Source organism: Phyllostomus discolor, chromosome 4 (genome assembly GCF_004126475.2).
Source record: "Phyllostomus discolor isolate MPI-MPIP mPhyDis1 chromosome 4, mPhyDis1.pri.v3, whole genome shotgun sequence".
Classification (NCBI taxonomy): Eukaryota; Metazoa; Chordata; class Mammalia; order Chiroptera; family Phyllostomidae; genus Phyllostomus; species Phyllostomus discolor.
The window spans coordinates 169312157-169332328 of NC_040906.2; the positions used below are offsets into that span (position 1 = coordinate 169312157).

Here is a 20172-nt window from a genome sequence, read left to right on the forward strand (position 1 = left end):
CCCCAAGAACTCTTTTGGAAAAGAAAGTGGTAGACAGTTTCAGAGCCACTCCTTACTGTTTAGGTCTTAAAGAGTCAATGTTGTGAGGGTTTGGTGTATTTGAAGCAAGGGTTCCAGTCTGTACGAGTTAAGGTCCTAGACTCCTGGATTCAGAAGTTTTAGCCCCAAAGTCTTATATGGCTAAGCAGGTTTGGTTTGGTCAGTCTGGTATTTTCCTATTCTGGTGGCTGGTGCTTTAATTTAGTTACCAACTGAAAAATCAGGTCATTTCCACCTCCTGCCTCTCCCACCCTCAAACTCTGCCATTTCATATTTCCAGCTTCTTTTGGATATTCCAGCCCTTTAAGACTTGTGTTCTTTCCTTATAAGTATGACACATGGACATGAACTAAAGGGGGGAATGTGGGTGGGAGAGGGTGTACAGGGTGGAGGGGAGTCAAGGGGGGAAAATGGGACAACTGTAATAGCATAATCAATAAAATACATTAAAAAAAAGGACTCGTGTTCTTTCATGGTGACAGCTGCATTGAGCACCTGTTGTGTTTCTAGACAGCTATGGCCAGTGCCCTATTGATTTGCTCAGTCACACCCCACCAGCTTTGCTGCTTTACGGCACTTCAGTGGCTGCATGGACATTTGGGTTTGTGATCCCAGCTTTAGAGACTAGCTGAGAGCTGGCCTGAAGGCAGATAGTCCTCTGGAGGCAGAAAGCGAGGGGTGTGATCAACCTGTCCCTCATTCAAACCCTGGCTCTTCGGCCAGTTGTCATGCTGGCTGAATGACGACTGACAAGTTACTTTACTGTTTGAAGTCTTAGATTTCTCATCTGCAAATGCTACCTTATAGGATTAGTATGATCATCACATGAAATTAACTTTAGCTTATCATGGAGCCTGACACTTAGTAAGTCCTCTATGAATTAATCTTAGCTATTTTTATTTATGTCTTCAACATTATTATTAATGTATCTGAGACAGAAGGGTAGCAAGGGAATTTAAGTGTATATATATATATAACATTTCCAAGGTAAGGGATTATATTATTCCCTTAGCAATTCCTCAAAATATTTCATTCCCTACCCTTGCTCCAAAGTTATTTTTTCCATATCATTAATCTTGTTGATATGAGGGCCTATTTTCCCTCATTTTGTTTTTGAGTTTAATTATTCTTACATGTATAATTTTTATTTCAGTTTCTGTATTTTAATATTCTACCAGCTATTCAAGTCTATTTTTCTTTTTTAGTCTTTATTAATATATATATTTTAAAAAGGTTATACAATTTTAGAAATAAAACTAGTTGTGTTACAGATATGTAGGAAAATTTTTAGTAAAGGGACTTTTATACTTTTAAATCAAATTTATTATTTTGTCTTACTCTTTCTGTTTAATGTTTGTGAGGATTTCTATAGGAGCCTCCCCTTATGTACAGTTTTATTTTTATTTTAAAGAAATAAGGAAAAGAGTAGTTTAATTCCTTATTCATTATCTAGAAAAAATCAAATTATACTTTAATTTTGCTAATGATTTGTTAGAAATTTACTTTAGTAAAGCTTGATAACGGCTATAAACCAAAAATATTCTTATGATACTTATAAACCAAACAAAAGTGCTAAAAGCAAATCTGTTTTCTAAATTTAGATTTTATATAGATTAGAAAAATCTTTCTAGGAATAAAGAAAAGTATACCAAAAATATTTTGGTTTAGATTGAAAGTTACCTTTGAAGGAAAAGATGACTCTGAGACTCTAGCCACACTTTAAAAATGTGTGCCAGTGTTTATTTAGAATTCCTTCTATTTTATTAGAAACAGGAACAGTAATTTCACCAGCAGGAAGTAATACAAGTAAGTTTAACACTCATTCTCATTCAGTTTTCATACATTGCAGATAGTCTGGATCCAAGGTAAGAACCCAAATGAGAAATAATAAACATCCAGTCCCTGATGATTCACTTAAGCCCTGCCCCACCAGTTGAAAGCTTCCCCCGGAGGAAGAGTTGTTGTTCCTCCTGGCTGGCTTCGTGTTTCTTTCAGTGCTCTGAAGAACTTTGTACTTGGGCGTCTTCGCTCTGCTGTGTCAGGCTGCTGGACAGGAGTTGATGCTCACAGCGCCGCTGACCAGCGCTGCTTTATTGAAGCTCACTGGGCGCCCATCAATCACAAAGTGACGGATACAGCCTGTGAAGGGTCTGCTGGGGGCCAAGTGCGGGGTCAGTAGAGACTCTGAAGAAAGAAAGAAATCCAGGATTTCATTTGCAGGCTTCCAAGTCCAGATAATACTTCATGGTAAAAATATACATAGTGATTGCTCACATCAAGACAATACATGCATCAAACATGGAATGTAGTTATTCACTAATTTTCTCAGGAAAATAATCTGCTTTTGAACATGTGGTAATTATAAAGTTTTGTTTGCCATGCCTGTCACCATCAAATTTCTAAGCATGTTTTAGCTGCCTTACAAGGCTGCACTTTGCCACTTACACATAATGCCTCAGTGGTAAATTTTTAGGATCTACCTATGCTTTTTGGAGTTCACATGAGCTTCAATTATTTTGTCTTTTGCTGAGAAGGGTGGGGGGTAGATTTTAGCTTCTATACTATTTTTAGACTTGGTTAATATTTCTATTTAATTCATATCATTATTGCTCACCCTTAAGCCCCCACATTTTTGCCAAGCCAATAAAATATAATGAGAAAATAATTAAATAAACCAAATTTTAATTTTTTTGAGCTCTGGGTTTAAGAACTATAAATAGAGTATAACTAGCCTAGTCTTCGTGTGGGCAGAGGTGCCAGGAGAACTTTCCTCCCTTATCTTAATTAGAGATCTAGAAGAAGCCTTATGCTTATTAATTGTACAGACACAATTAAATGTACTGGGGTGATAGAAGAAATATAATTTAAAGCAATTTAGAGAGCTAAGAAAGATCATGAAATTAAAATCCATTTAGTCAAAGCTTATTATTATGTACAAATAGCTTTGTGAGCAATAGCAGATAAGAGAGGCAAAACACTTGGAAATCAGTAAGTCAGGAAGGAACATAAAACAGCTTAGCAAATTAAACATCAAGCAGCTGTAATAAGTTTTCTAAGCAATATGGGTTAAGAATATGCAGAAGCTTTGTACTGAAAGTAAATCATCGAAATAGCATTTCATATTTATAATAATTATAAAGTTTTAGATTTGGAAGGGGCCTGAAAGATCAATTCTCTCTTTCTCTAGATTAGTGTGACTACATATATTCTTCAAGCCTGATCAACATATATCATCAGAATAAAAACGAGTGAACAGGAAAGACTACAAGGGTAGAAATATCTATTTTCTTCTACCCATTTTGGAGACTAGTTTTAGAACATGGATTTTGATTCTGCCCAAGGTTATACCATTTAGTTCATGGGGACATCATCTAGAGGAAATAATTCAAACAGAAATTATGATGTGCATATTTCACCACACAATTTATTGTTGGTAAAGACAATAAAGTGCTCCAGAAGCCTAATGTAAATGATTAATAAAATTGATACATGATTTTAAGAATGAACATTCTTCAGATTGAAAGCTTGGCCATATACAGAAAAATGTAGGATTTTCAGTAGAGGAATGAATGGTCAGAACTCTCTCTTTTTCTCTCTCTGCTGGTAATATTAAATTTGTTTTACTTCTAATTTTGATTTTTAAACTATCATACAGTAAAGTTGACTTATTTTGGTATATGTCTCATTGAATTTTAATACAGTAACTTTATTAATAGAAATAATGTCACCAAGGTTTCATGTGGTAAAAGAGAAATGGTTGGGATTCCAGGGGAATTCAGTTCATGTAGGGGTTTTATTTATGTCTAATTTCCTTTAGTTATTTTCTTTCATGCCCCAATTTCTGATGTAATTTTGGTGGAATTAATCTTGAACAGCTTAAAATGATGCAATTAATGACATTCAGCTTAAATTAAAGTTGTTTGTGTTCTAAGTTTGCTGGCATGATTCCTGGAAGGAAATAAAAGCTGTGGGCTGGTGGTTAGGCCCCCCTGGCCTGCTAGTTCCTGCGTGCTGGCTCATTAGCTAACATTTGCTATTCATTATGTGTCTCAGGCAGGCTGAAGTTGGCTTCAGGTGCATCTTGCCTACCCAGTCTGCGGAGCTTAGCCAGTGCTGTAGTGAGCGATGAAGACAGTATGTAATGCTGGGATCAGACTTTAAAAACTAACACAAATCAGACAAATATTTGTTTGCATGATATAGTGCAAAGTAAAGAAGAAATATTATAACTTCCATGAAGAAGGCTATGCTTGTTTTGTCCATCTTCTGGAACCTAGCACAGTGCTTAGTAGACCTCTGTTGTATGTTGAATGAAGTCAGTTCCTTGGCAGCAAGGAGCGTACATTTATTTAGTTTCAACAACATTGTGTTATAAATGCTGTGACAGTGGTATGCATAGCGTATCCCAGGGAGAGAAAGGGCACGTGCGTGCAAGCAGAAGTCTGAGCCGAGTCCTGAAGGTCAACAAGGAATTGCACTGGGAGAGGAGTGGGAGAACTTGATTTTTGAAAGGTACTAGGGGAGGAAAAACAGAAGAACATTTTCTAGAAACGAGGCCCTGTGCACTTGTGCAAAGGCCTGGAGCAGAAGGCATCATTGAGCACTCAGGGAACTGCAAGTCCCAGAAGGTGTGGGAAGACCCAAAGGCAGGGCAAAGAGCGGTCAGATGATTAAGGACCTTGCACACTGTGCTCAACTAGATCCTGTAGGCCCTTAGGAAATTTGAATTTTTTAAAACTATACTGTGGTTTCTAGAATGGAAACAATGTGAGGCAATGTAAGAAATGATGTGACACATTTTCTACATGGTACCCACATGAATGTAGTGGTGGCCTTTGCCAAGATTCCCTTTCAGAATGGAAACCAGAAGCAGGTGGAGAGGGTTCGGGAATGGAGATGGGAAGGGAGTGGGAAAATAAAGGAGAGGAAGGTTGCTTCTGGGTGCCCCAAATATTTCTTTCATCTGTGGGTTACTGTCATCGTCAATACTAGTGTTTGAAAAATTTACATTTTACCAAGCAGAAGAAAATTTAATTATTACTATTTTGGGAGTACCCAAAGTCAGATGTATAATTTTATGTGTGGTTTCTCACTCTTCTAATTAAAGCATTATTTGCCTTTACATGTGTCAGTCTAAAGTAACCTAGTTAGGAGGCAAGGCTTATTTAGTTTCAACAACATGTTTTCCCTTAAACTCCACACCAAATTCCAGATGTAAAAGCTTCGTTATCTTCTTATTTCTTTCTCTTCAGCTGTATATAGCATTCGGTTTTTCCAAATTAGTGAAATATTTGAAAACAAACACATTCAGTAAAAGGTTGTGGTCCTTGCGCCTGAAGTTTAAAACAATTGTGGGGTGTCCATAAATTTCGTCCTCTCGCCATCCTGGATTATACAGCATTCTTGGCAGATGACAGCAGCGATGGGGCTCATGATGATTACAGAATCGCAGCTGGGGACCTCTCTTAGGAGATGTCGCTACATGGGAACAACTGTCTGTGAAATTCGGCCTAATCTGGACAGGGAGAGCTGTGTATCCTCTTCTTTCTTACTAAGCAAGGGTAGCAATTATTGTAAAATTTTTAGTCCTCCAAGATTCTCAGACCCAAGAGCAGTATTAGAAGATGAGTGTTCTTTGTGTTAGCGATAAAATACTGTGTGTTTCTCTGTATGTATTTGAGTTGGCTACGTAAAGGGGAAAGAAAAAAAATAGGCAAAACCGGCAGAGGGAGAGTAATATTTATGAATTAGAATGCTGGGGTCTAATTCTTAGGTGTTATTTTGTGGGGAGGAGTCACAGTTGTCAGTGTACTTTTCCCCATGAAAGTACATTGCACATAAAGTCCTTAGAGTTGTTAGGTAAATTATGATAACACATAGCTCAATTCTTAATATCGTAACAACAATAGTGAAAAGTTATTGTTTTTGGATTTGGAACTTGTCCTTTTTAAGCAGCTCTTACCTGGAACACCTCCAACAAACACAGGCTCCCTGTGATCGACTGGCTTTGGATTGAGGGGCCCAACGACGTGGTTCACTTCAGAGTCCACATCCAACTGAACCACATTGGAGTCTCGAATAACTAGAACACAGGGCGGAGATGGTCACAGGTGGTGCTGCAGGAACCCATTTCCATGTGAAAGGGGCCGATTTATCACAGGAATAGCTTTTATTCAGAATAAACCCACACTTTTTTCTACGTCGTTGAAAACATCAACATCTAGCCAAGCAGTCATCGTGACATTTTCCTCTGAAGGAGGATATTTAAGATACTCTTTTCATGTAAATATTTAGGAATATTTAAAACACTGCCATGTTTTTGTCCCATACGTTATGTATTATTTAAATAACTCCCCAAGACTATCTTGGCAGCATTCATATTTTTTCAAATACATGTGGATTCAATATACACGTTTTAGTACAGTAACATTTGATTCTCTTCTTGGCAGACTCTAGACTCTCATTTATCATTTATCATCTGTGCCGTCACGTAAGTTACTGTCTTAGTTCTGCCAAACACCACTCCACAGGTGGGCGAGGAGACGCTCGTTACAAAGCAAACCCAGCGCGCGCAGCTCTCCTCACCTGTGATCCGGTGCCACCTGCCATCACAGAGACTCTGCTTGGGCGTTACTGAGGTGGAAAAGTCCCTAATGCCGTTGTTGACTTTCACTGTGACCTGCAACAGACAGGGCACACTGTACATCTTAATTTCATTTCCCTTTATCATGATAAAACTACATTTCTTAAATGATTCCCAGGGAAGCAATACTTTAAACAACATCCATACACACTATGGAATCTGAACACAAGGGGTCACTCTGCGGTAGGCTGCAGCAATAGTTTAAACTGAATGCTCCGAAGAGAGAGAACAAAATGATGATAGGACAGATGGGGAGGGGCTATAATAAGATAACAGAATTAATTCCTTTAACTTTTAAAGACATTACACAAAGCAGTTACGGTGATGGTGAAGGGCATGGACTTTGGAGCCATACTGGCTGTGTTGGTGCCCCAGCTCTGCCACTCTGTGCTGGTTTTCTCGTTTGTAAAACAAGGGTGAGGATGATGACACCTGCCTCACAGAGCTACCGAGGGGATTAAATGAATTGGTGCATACGGAGCATTTAGAATAGCACCTCGCACATAGTAAGCACCACATAAGGATTCATTTTAATAGGATGGATCAGAACTCAAATAAAAATCAATTATATGGATCAAGTTAAGGACACCAATAAAATATAATACGTTCCTTTTTCTTATATTTGAGTAATCTCATGAATGTTCTCTGGTAATATTTTAGAATGAAATTGATGTTTGATTGTAACAATATTTGTTTCTAGCTTTAAAATTAATATACTTATTACCTGGTATATATAATAGATACATGTTTTAGTGTTTGTTCGTTTTGATGGTTGCGGATGTTTGTTGTTTCCATTTGTTTTAAAAAGGTCTATCTCTTTTGTTAAAACTCTTTAATTATGTGGTTATAATGATCTTTTTTTTAAATCTATGCCACAGTTTTATGCCTCTTTGTTCTAAACAAATCAATTCCCAACATATAAATTTGATTGAATTTCATGCACTAGCTTCCCTGTGTTTTTTTTCTTCCAGTTAGGAAAAATTAATGAAATCGTTCTGTAAAATAAATCTGCTTTTGATGTAGAATCCAAGGCCATAGGAGGCAGACTGTTAAAACAATTGCTGACACACTACCTGCCCGTTTTTCATGTGAACGTTCAGGTACTCCCCATTGACACTGTGGCCGTGGACAAGGGTTCCAGAGCTGCTTCTGGGACGGACTTCAAATGAAATCTCAAACTTCAATCCAATGTTGAAAGACTCGTCTGTGGAAAGAAATAGTAGTTAGGTCTCAAGAACAGCAACCTAATGTTTATAACTATGGTGTGATTTTGTAATAATATGTTTTTGTATCTGTTTTTGAAAGTTTGACACATTTTTCAGCAGATAAGTAGAAAGTGGCGTTTTCCATGTCAAACACACTGTGGAAAGCTCTGTGGAAGACGGAGGTACTGGCACATCACTCCTGTGGGGTGGAGGGTGGGGACAGCACGCTGAAAATACGCTATGGCTGTGAGTGTTCCAGGGAAGGGAATTGATTCCAACTAGCAGGCCCATTTAATACTCCAAAGTGAGAAAGGAGGGAAGGGCACAACAGGTACAGAGGCTGGAATGTTCGGAGAGTACTGTGGGGGCCAGTGTGGCTAGACTGTCCCCTGGAAAGGGAGGAGGAGGCAAGGTGAGTGTGGAGGGGCTCTGTGTGCAAGCACGGAAGTTAGATTTTATTTTGAATTCATTAAACAACAAAGCTGACTTGATCAGATCTGTATTATACAGCAATTCTTAAACAAAAGATAACTGATTCAGGGCTGCGGAGCATTTTATAAGCACATTCAGCAAAGGCAGTTAGGAACATCTATTGCAATGATGAAAGAAAATGAATTCTTCTGAAGAATAGCCATTCCCTCCAAGAGACTCATGCAAAACTGGGCATCTTAATAATGTTCACTTGATGTGTCTTCTTATAAATCACTTTTTAATTTTTCCTGCTATTAATAGTTAACGTTTATGGAGAACATAAATTGTACAGGTTGCTATCAATTTAAGGTGTCCATATCTCTGTGTCTTCTCACTGAAATTTAATGAAGGATAGAGAAATGTGAGTGTAGGTGTTTTACTAGGGAAAAAGGAAAGGAAAGTAAAATCATGAGCTGGACGAGAGAGAAAACATTTCCTCTGGTTATTCCACTGGACACAGCAGAGGTCTAAGAAGGTTCACTTGGCTGCACTGGAATGTCTTTATTCAAGGGGACGTACAAAGTACCTCAGGGGCTTGAGAGCAGGGAACGTGTGGAACATTTCATACCTTTTTTCTGTCCTCTTTCCCCACACCTCCCCTGATGCTCACACCTAATGGTTGCGCTAAAGAATGTTGCAATGTATTCGATGGTGATGGTGTGTAGTCTGTTAAGATTTTACTTATTTTTAGAACTATTATGTTCCATCACCTGGCAGAGGGACTGTCATACTGAAAACACACAATAAAAACTGTTGAATGAATGAGAGTAATAGTCAAGGAGAGTAAAAATTCAGAAATAAAATTTCTGCAGGTTAGTGCCATCTGCTGCTGTTGCAGGGCAAGGGAGGACGTGGAACTTCCTTCAGCAGGGGCAATGGGTCATGCACGCTCTGAGGGAACAGAGAAGACCTAGAGAACTAGCTGTCGAGCGCTGATATGGAGCAGACCACAAAGCAGCACAGCAAATTCTAAAGGAGCCCAATGGTCTATGTCTGGAGGTTCAGCAGCTGTGGAGAAGCTCTGGTGGGGAAAACAGGCATGGACACGGGTGTCTTGTTTGGAGAGGTGGGAAGGGAGAAAGTGGTCTTTGGGGAAAGAGGCTGTTTGCTAGAACTGGGAGAGTTTGGCATTCTGATGTTTTAACTCAGCCCCAATCCCCTGTGAACCACCTCTGGGAAAGAAGTGGTTCATGATTCATGTTTTCAACACAAGTTTTTGTTACCTAGAACTGCGTATCCTCCTTCTGTTGAAAAGTATGTTCCTGTTTCCATTGGACCCTCGAAACAAGGAGTCACGCTAAATGTCTGAGAAGCCGAGGTGATGGAGGCCCCATTGAGCTGGAGGTTGCTGAGACAGCCACTGAAACTGTACACTGAGTTTATCTGCGAGAAGGAGACATTTCTTACAATCCATTTTCTCAACACAGATGCACCAAAGGGAATCAAAAGAAAGGATTTGAATCTTGAAAGAAACCAAGCAATTCCTAATTTATCTCAGCTATCTGAATGATCGATAGTTTTCTAGGTAGTTGCTTTTTAACTAATTCTTTGAAGCTGGAAGTTTGTTTTTGATTAATGTCAGCCTGAAATAGTTAAGCTATGAAAATTTTTACATATGCCATGACCAAATAAATTGCAGCTGTGGTTTCAAATTGAATATTAGAAGTATCCTAGTTCTTTTTCCTTTAAGAATGACAGCTATGCCCAAGATCACCTAACACTGATGAGGGGTGGTGAAAATTTTAACTGTTAAATCAATACTACAGTTAGATAAACAGAAAGCTTGCATTTCTGGCTTCATAGCTGTTTTTGTGCTTGAACATTTATAACACAGGACATGAAACTGGGCCCATTTGGATAACTGATTTCACACTGCTTTGGAAATCTTTTAAAGAGGTTTTCATAAAAAAAAAGGGCTACTCACCTAAAATCTAATTAAACACAAACCCTACCTCCCCTTTTTTGCTTTATCTGCATATATTAATGAGTCTCAGAAATGTATTTACTCTCTATGTTAAAGCTACATTGATATAAGAAAAAATTTAGTCCTTCATGCATTCCCTTTAATGCTATTTTTTAAAATTATAATATTTTAAACTTTTAAATTATAAAAATAACATGCTTCTTACTATACCCTCACTTCTGTTTAGCAGTAACCATATTTCCTTGCACATTTACAAATTGTGTGTGTGTGTGTAAGAAACAAACATGAGATGATAGTTTACATAATTGCCTGAAAGATTTTTTTCACCCAATAATGCATAATGAAAGGACTTTTTTTTTTTTACTTTAAAAGTATGGGCACTAGCTGAAATAATCAGTGTCTTCTTGAGACATAAATTTTCATGACAATTTATACCTCTGAAACTTTTTTAATTTCACCTCTACCATAGAATTGAAAGATCACTCCTAACTTTGCACTCACTTTGACATCCCATCTCCAGCAGAACTATAGATTCACACTGGCCAGGTTCCTAATCACACAACGAGGGCTGGATTAAGTGATCTTCCAGCTTTAAATGACTCCACCTAGTCACAGCCTGGCTTACCTGGATGTTTTTCACAGCTCTTCCAGGAGCCACACCTCCCAAATAAATAGGTCCTTTGATTCTCCAGGAAGCTCTAGTAGGAGGAAGACTTTCTTCTAGAACTCGAAGGCCATCAATTACCAATCGGCCGCTGCTCTTTTCCCGAATAAATATCACCTGGATGGAGAGAAGGAAAACAGCACATCTCAAGTACATTCCAGGATTAGGGGAAAGGCTATGTTGCCTTTCCTCCCAACTTACTGCAATACTGTGGAAAATCTGTAGCAGTTCTTTAGAAAAAGTTGTCCTTCTCTGAAGGTCAAAAGTTTGTCTCTTCCTTTAACATTTGACTGAAAGTTACAGGCTTAATTTCTGAATACAGCTTATATTTAACAGAGTTCTTCCCAGTTGGCCAGCCCACATGCTATCTCCTAAATTTATTGCAATTTATTTTAAGTCAGCTTATATTGTTTAGTCTTTCCAATCCATAAACAGTGACTCCCTTCAATACTTAGGTAGTTCTCCCTGTTATATCCTGTCTTCTTAACAGATATACTTCTCACTTTGTATCTTCCATAGCTTAGTCCATCAAAGACATTCACCAATTGTTGAATATTTAGAACATTATAGGCAGTAGGAAAAAAATCAAGGGAAAAATTCTTGGAAACCAAACTTCAGCTTGTGTTGGCCATTGATTCTTTGGTCAAAATAATTGCATTAAAATAAAAAAGTTGATTGGTCAGAAAATTATATTCGACCTGTATCTCTTTTAAATAGTGTGCTTCAGGATTTTTATAAGAAATTAATAAAAGTTCTTGAAACTGAACTATGAGCATATAGAAATAATTTTTAAATAGATGTTTCCAGAGAAATTCACAGTAGGGGATCAGTGTCAGCTCATTTGCCAGTGGTGGGTATTTGCAGGTACTAATATTCTCTGCCTTCAACTTACATCATGCCATAATCCATCATTATATTTCTCTTGGCTTCTAATCTTCAGTTTCTTGTGACCAACATTAAACATGAAAACCAGGCGGCCATGGGCTAAGAATAGCGTCATGAAGTCATTTTCTTCTTGATCTGAGACATAGAAAATCATCCCATGGGAGGAACGTGTTTTCAGACGAATGGAAAACTGAGACCTGGTAAAGGAAAAGAAGAAGTTTACTACCTGTAAACTGAGACTGCCGGTGATCTTTGACTTCCCAAAGCAATAAGGAGCCATGTTATCTACTCTCAAGCAGCATTGCTTCTAATGATCCCTTAGCATTATTAATGAGTATTGGGTAAGCATGGCTAGTTCAAAAATGTAAATCCTTCTCCTTATACAACCAAGATAAATTCCACATTTATGGAAATGTTTCAGTTAAGGATCATATTGTGCCTTCCTTTAAAAATGTGGTTGCAATTAGTTTAGCAAAAATCTGTATGTTCAGGAAGCTTATTCATGTGGACAAACTACTATTGAGTAATTAATGTGTATATAGAAATTTGCCTAAAAACAACATGATTTGTATCCTATCTAAAATACAGATTCATTTTTTTCCCAGTAAAAACTAATTGATGGATATCACATGTTAAACACAGCTACCAAAGTATATAGAAATGAAAACTTTCCAGGTCATAGATAAGACACATTTATTAGGTTAACTTCTAAATTATTCTTGAATAATACAAAATACTGATTTTTCTCTATAGGTAAATAGCAAATTAGAAGGCATTAGGCAGGGGTTTCTTATTGAATACACTGCCTGTATAAGTATTTGAAACAGCTACATAGAAGACCTAAATAAGAATATTTGGATGCTAATGCTTTAAGGGAAATTTCAATAATACTAAATAACCTAGAGATTTGTGAAATACCAGGAAGGGATGAGAGGCTTCAGAGATAGCCCGAGGGCCAATAGAGATGGAAGCATATCTGTATTTTCAGTGTCTTTCCTTATAAACCTTCTAGCAGTTCAGAAGCATTCCCATTTATAATGTGAAAGCAGTTTGTATGGGGGACAGAAGGTGATGTCAAGGTTAGATGAGGCCTTGAAATTTGCCCCATCTTCCTTTCTTTGATTGTCTATTCTTTTTGGCAAGACACAAGAAAACTAGGAGAAATACTGCTTTATACTCCTCTTGGGAAGAAAGTCACAGAGAATATAATTTATCAGAAAGCATAAATTGTATACTATTTATTATTTATTTTGATGGTAAAATAATATGATTAAGGTGGCCCAGAGAGGACATACTATAGGAAAAAGATGATGCGTGGAATTAAGATGAAGCCCAGTCATGGTATTAAGTTTCGGGAAAAATAAAGTGATACTTTACTTTTCACCAAAATCTGCTTTTAAGTGTTCAAACTCTTGGCGGCTGTTGGCTGTTCCTCCGTACTGATAGGCATGCTCTATCGCTCTAGGGCTGTTGGAGAGGTGGCAATGGGAGTCTCTTGGAGCATTCCTCTCTAGGAATTTCAGGCCAACAGGATCCCATGAAGGTGCATCTTTATTTTTCTCTCCCTATAAGAATAGGAAACAAATAACATTAAGGGATAAAAGTGACATACTAGTAGCAGAAATTCATTTGTTATTTCCTTAACAACAATAACAACAATAAAATAATTAACACAGGTACTATTTGTGCATTTCCCATTAATGAAGTGGTATTTATGCTCACCACCATAAGCAAATGACAGCAGTGGCTGCAGCAACAACAGCAACCAGCAGCAACATAACTTGTTAACAAATCCAAAATTCTAGTCTGTGATAGTAAAGCAGAGTTAAAGTGAAGCTACAGGGATAATGCTCTATCATTTAAATTAAATGCACATCTTAACCAATGGTGAAGAACAACAAAGTTGGCAATAAAATAACCCTAAAGCATCAATCAATAAAATCCACATATTATAGGCAATGATATCACTTTAACACACACATTATTATTTATACATGCTGTGTAAAAAGCATGTAAAATACTTAGAAATGTCTTCAAAATATTTAAGAATATTTTTGGTGATAAGATATGTAGCACACTTTTATGTGAAGGATATAGAACAACTTTACAAAATTATCTTGCGCTCTTAAAATTGCACTGTTCATTTTAAAATTTAGAGTTGTGAAACTATAGGTTACTATTTAATGATTATTTAGTCTTACTTTCTGAAGCAAAAGCAAATGCAAATAAATCTGATCATTCAGGCAGTTATTCATTTATTCAAGCAAATGTTTATTGGTTACCTATTAGGCAGAAGTGAAGGAGAAAAAAATCAATGTTTCTGTAAGCTCCCTTGGACAGTGTGTGGTAGGGAATAGAAAGGTGAGTAAGAAATTGTTCTTGTATTTTAAGAAACTGAAAATCTATTTAAAAGGATAGGCATATAAGCAATAAATTGGAAGACACAGTTGGTGCTTGGATTACTTGCTAGAGGATGGGGTTTTGTTTTTTAAGTGATGGGGAGTCACAAAGGTTTTAAAAGCAGAGAGTTGCCAGATTTGATCCACTTAAGAAGAAAGCTTATAACATAGGAAATGGCAGATAGAGAAAATGTTTGGTAGTGAGGAGAACTAGAGAACTCAGCAAGAGCCAGGATAAGTGAGATACAGGCTTAGATAGGGGAAAAAAAAAAAATCCAGGTTCCAGGTTATTGAATGAATGTACACTTTTAGTTTCCACCCCTCCTTAATCCCTATTGAAATGTCAGAAGAACTATTCACATAAAAATAAATCCATCCCAGCCCTAGATATCTAGGAAGGTTTGTACTAGAAGAACAAAGCAGTACAAAAATTTCCAGGAGATGTGACACTTTGGACTGACAACAAAATTCTTACTTTTATGTGGGTAAAAGATAGGACCTCACCCCAAAATCACAGTTTCAGGCAAAAGCCAGAATTACTCTCAAAATCCAAGTGCAGTGGTCAGAGGGCAGAGGGCAGAGGGCAGAGCAGCTGTGCCAGTGCTCTGCTCTGACAACAGTTCCCAGCCTGGTTCTGGCAGGGGAGACTCTCACAGTGGCGGTTTGGTTAGAGGAAGTGAGGTGGTGCTCAGAGACCCATCCTAAGGAAAAGCCCTCCTCGTTCCATGTCTCCTCTTCCCTTCCTCTCATAGTTAGTAGTCAGGACTCGGAACCTGATTCCTGCGGCAGAACGAGGTTTCTCTCTTGGATGGAGGAAATACATGCAGTCACTGGTGTGTTTTGGCCCAGGCCCTCGCCTGTGAACAATGGCCTTAGCGTCAAGCCAATGGGCACAAGAGGACGGAGTGGGGCTTCAGGGAGACTTTTCCTCTAACAACACTTGGGAAATTTCCCCAAACTCCATGCTGTATTCAATCTTAGTGAAGCAACATGCCTTAGAATGGGAGATACGATTATCTTTGCCTCCTTGAAGGGCACAGGAAATGCTCTGCGTGGGGCCTGGCAGGTGGGGGTGAGAGGGTGGTGGGGCGGGGCGGGGGGGGGGGGGGTTGAGGTCTTGCTCCAATTCTGGCTGTCCCTCATTCTCTCCATCCCTATGGGAGGATCTCACTCTTTCTCAGTCAGTGCATCCACTTAACTAGGGGAAGAGAGCAACAGTGGATTTAGGCTACAGGGGCTCAGCAAAGCCTAAGGTTATTGGACCATGACAATCTCAGTTTATCTTCTCTGCCTTTCTGTGCTTCACTGTGGGAATACATGGACTAGGTTCTTTCTCTTGCCTTCTACAAAAATTAATAAACACTGATATCTTTATATATGGCAACCAAACACTATAAATCCTCTGTATATATGCTCTGAATATTAGTGCTAATAAAAAAGAGAGGTTATAATTTAATCACTTCACTACCACATAGTACAAAGACAGTTTTTTATCCTAAAGTGTCTGTGTGTGGGGGGGATTCTCACTGAACCCTACTAGACTCTGACCTTCCCCATGTAACTTACTTCTCTGAGGGTCTATTAGTTGCAATCCAACTAGTGGTACTAATTTCAATTTAGGAAGATTCTTTTGTTTTGGGTAACAGCAAAACTATTTAAGTTACTTAAGAAAAAAAGGGCAGTATGTTATAGGGATGTGGGAGTATCTTGAGAACACAATCTAAGAGAAGATAGTATAGTGGGGTCCTACCAGGGGTGAGAATCAGGAATTGGAAAGCTAGGAAGACACAAGGCACTCCTTTTCTGGGAGTTCTGGTATCTCGGCTTTGTTTTTCTCAGAATGTCTGTTATTCTTTATCTAAAAGAAAGCTTTCTGCCTTTTTCTCTTTCTCTGTAAAGCAACTTTCTTTTTCTGTAGCATTCAGGGGTGTCCAACCTTTTGGTGTCTCTGGGCCACACTGGAAGAAGAAGAGTTGTCTTGGGTGACACATTAAGTACACAAACACTAACAAAAACAAAAAATCTTATAATGTTTTAATTAAATTTATGACTTGTTTTGGACCACATTCATAGCCATCCTGGGCCACATGCAGCCCGTGGGCCACAGGTTGGACACCCCTGCTAAGGATTAACACAGAGCTCTTAGGTTTACATGTTTTCTATTCAATGACCAGCCTAGACTAGTCTCTCTGGGTTCTGAGTTTCCACAAACAGAACATGATGGCACAGCTTAGTTGACATGATCTACCCTAGCCTAATCATCCATATCAATGCAGATGAAGTCACACACCTAAAACACTGGGGCTCCCTGGCAGGTAAGGCGTCAGTTCTCAAAGGAGGGCAGAGTTAGCCGGATATCTGAGAATGAGTCTATTACAATGCAGAGAATGTTTGTTATCACATTAAACACCAAACGAGAAGATAATTTTCCAATTAAATTTGAAAACATAAAAATTACAAAAAACTTTCAGGCTGGAACATAGGTGGTAAGACAGGTACTCTTATATACAATTGAAGAAATATAAAATCACTTTTACTTTTTTGGAAAATAATTTGCTTTGACCCAGTAATTCTGATTCTAGGAATACATCCTAAAAATTTATTCAGCAATATGGTCAAAGATTAATGTACTATGATCTTTATCCATAAAAGAAAGAAAACTGGAAACAACTGAAAGTCTGTTAGTGGTTAAATACATTATAATAAATGCATAAAATGGAATATTTGTCTCTCTCCCTCTTTCTCTCCCTCCCTTCCCCTCTTTCTAAAAATAAATAAATAAAATCTTTAAGAAAATTATTGAAAGCTAAAATTGCCATCATTGAGCCTTGATAAAAATTTAAACTAGAGGCCAAAGTTTTTCTTGGTAGCTATTTAAGAAGCTATTGATACAAGGGTAAAAATATAGGAGAAGTTAGCAAACACTGAGATTTAATTTAATTTTTTAGATATAAATATAGTTTTTTAAATAGATATATTTTTATTGTTGTTCAAGTACAGTTTTACTTCCTTCCCCCCATCCCAGCCTACCCCCCAGCCCTCCCCACTTCCCTCCCATTTCCACACCCCCCTTATTGTCCAAGTGTCCTTTATACTTGTTCCTGCAAACCCTTCCCCTTTTCCCATGAAATTCCCTCCCCTCTCCCCTCTGGTCACTGTCAGCCTGTTCTCAATTTCAGTGTCTTTGGCTATATTTTGCTTGGCAAACACTGTCATTTTAATTACTAAATAATGTAGATAAGATCTATACTGATTCTGTATCTTATTACAAACTTGAGCTTCTAAGACTTTTTACCATAAAGACTAAGAGGTCCTTACAATATTGAAAAATTTGTGTTAATAGTTCCAAGAGCCATTGATTGTAACCTTGAAGCTATGAATGTTTGTTTGGGAAACTACATTAGGTAGACAGCTTCATACAGAAGGCTGTTTCCATTTGAAGGGATAAACTGTTTGCTTTAGAAGGTTGATGTTCTCCATCAGCCTATGATATTAACCTGCTTTCTATGATCCACTGAGCTGTGCTCAGCTAAAAAATTCTCAGAATAAACTTTTTAGCATCAAAATATAAAGGTTACAGTAAGATTCCATTATAATTTTCTAGTCTCCTCTGAAAAATCCTTCAAAGTATCTGTTGGGAACTGCTCTGACTGGTATCAGAAGCTGAAACCCCCGCCTAGGCTAAGACTAAGGGAACACCCTTGGAACCCTAAGCCAGCAAGGAGACAAAAGCTTATCTCCCTGGCAGGAACGCTGCTTCTGCTACTTCATTCATAACTGAACTCCAAAGCTTGGTCAGTTAGCCAATGACGGGTAAGATTGCCCAAGGTGGGAATGACCTAAGACAGGCATGATCACATGGGAGGCCCCCCAAAGAAGGACTTTGGGGGCTACAGCAAAAGGGGGTGATGGACCCTCGCTCCTCGGCTTTGAAATAGCCTGAGTTCTCATCATCTGGGAGAAAATCTCCTTATCTCTTGGTTGCCTTAGTTTCCTTGCTCCACCTAAGCCTGAAACAATGACAGGGTGGTGCAGCTCTGTGCTGAAAAGGGCAGATTCCCCTGGTGATCAGGCCTAAGAAAGAACATGTAAATTACTGTGAAACCTTCTTTGTTTAGAATACTCCCAGTTGAATGAGAAGCGTCCAAGGAGGAAGTTAGTTTGTTCCTCAAAGTCTTACAGCTCTTTGACCCTGACTCAAAATAGACCCACAGAGTTCCTTGTTATCTATTGTTCCTTACTTCCTCATAATGAGTAATGTACTTTACCTGAATTATTATGCAAAACGAGGCCAATAAAAGCAGGTTTGGAGGTAAATTGGCGCACTCCCCACTAGAGGGGGTGGCCATTCCGTCCCTACTTCTCCACAGAAACTAGTTTGTCTCTGTTCATGTTTTTTCTCGCGTATCATGGAGCCATCCGCAGTGTTCCGTGATCACTGCTGGCCGGTGACCCACGCATCAAGTATCCTTTAGCAAAATCCTTCATAAAAACTATTGAAATTATTTGTCTGCCTGAATCACTTCATAAAACCTTTCATGTGAAATTTAGGAAGGAATTCTGAAAAACTTCTAAGACTTTATCACACATGAACAAAATTATTAACACTGATAAAGAAATCATGTAACAAAGGAAAGTTTCACAGGGATTCTAAGAAGGGTCCTACATAACCTCAAACACATGGGTAGTGTAAAACAATCAGAACCAAGAAGCTGGTGGGCATATTCCCCTCTGCTGGTGGTTCCAAAGCCAGTTTTAGGAAGAAATTAGTTCCTCCCCTGAAAATATGCTCAACCTCACTAGCATTCAAGAACATACAAATTAAAAACCCAAATGAGATCATTAAATTGACCAAATTATAAAAATTTGAACATATCTAGTGTTAGCAATTGTGAGGGACTATAGATTCTTTCAAATGCTACTTGTGACAGTGTAATTCCCTTTGTCTAAGCAATTCCACTTTTAGGAATTGACCTCCAGAAACACTCATGAGGCTTTATAAACATATAATGGCTTGTGTACTGAATGTTTACTCTATACCAGGCATTGTGTTAAGAGCATTTCATGCATTAGCTCATTAATCCTTATCTCAACTCTATGATGAAGACAGCTAATATTTATTAAAGACCCATTATGTACATTGTTTTAAGCTCTTAGGATGTATCAATGAATAAAACAAAGTAGCTTGCATTCTAGCAGAGGAGACAGACAATAAATAATAAACATAATAAAGTACATAATCAATTAAAATATGACAAATACTATGGAAAAAAGAGCAAGCAGAAAAAGGCAAAGGAAATCAGTAGCACTATTAGTGTAGGTAGCTAGGTATTAATAAAAGAAAGGGGAAAAAGAATCACACATTAAGAAGCCAATAAACTGGGAAGCTGAATTCAATATTGGGCCTGCTTCACTAGGAAGTTACAACTTCACACACTCCCCAGGGGACCACTGGTCCATTCTCTAAAGATCACCATGGGGAGGGATAAAACAATAAAGGAGACATTCCCCATGTGGGCACATGCCCAGTTGAAGCTAAGAGGGCACAGGAGGGGGTAAAATTCTACTTCGAGGCATTTGCAGAAGCAGCTAAGATGGTGACCATAAAGGTTTGTCTGTTTAGCCTGGGAAAAGGTTCAGGTTGTAGAAGGAACACAGAAAGAACCCTCATCTAGGATCTGAATTGGTTAGGGGGAGGATCCAATGCAAGCCCATGAAAGCTTGGGATGCTGATTGCTTAGTTTGAAGACGTGCCTCATCCATCCCAAACCCGAGATAGTATAATCCCAGCTTAACAAAGAAACTCTCTCTCTCAGTAATATGTGCTTGCTGTGTCTGCTGGTGCATTTTCTCTCTATTGCAGCCACCTGGTGCCCACAACAGACCATGCAGGCTTGGGTATACAGTGAGCTGGAACACAGCCGGGAACATAGACTAAGTTA

At 38.3% G+C, this 20172-nt stretch overlaps 1 protein-coding gene across 3 annotated transcripts in view; it reads right to left on the reverse strand.

Moving 5' to 3' along the window:
* Nucleotides 1-1752: 1752 nt before the first annotated feature.
* LAMA4 (laminin subunit alpha 4) overlaps nucleotides 1753-20172 on the reverse strand; it is a 138983-nt gene continuing 120563 nt past the window's right edge. For all 3 annotated transcript variants that reach the window (XM_036024594.1, XM_036024593.1, XM_028509120.2), the window contains 8 exons: nucleotides 13209-13396; nucleotides 11839-12028; nucleotides 10908-11063; nucleotides 9582-9741; nucleotides 7756-7886; nucleotides 6625-6718; nucleotides 6002-6121; nucleotides 1753-2223 (listed from right to left, as the gene is read on the reverse strand). In XM_036024594.1, coding sequence (XP_035880487.1) covers nucleotides 2078-2223; nucleotides 6002-6121; nucleotides 6625-6718; nucleotides 7756-7886; nucleotides 9582-9741; nucleotides 10908-11063; nucleotides 11839-12028; nucleotides 13209-13396 — 1185 coding nt within the window. In that variant the 3' untranslated portion in view covers nucleotides 1753-2077. The remainder of the gene's footprint in view (nucleotides 2224-6001; nucleotides 6122-6624; nucleotides 6719-7755; nucleotides 7887-9581; nucleotides 9742-10907; nucleotides 11064-11838; nucleotides 12029-13208; nucleotides 13397-20172) is intronic.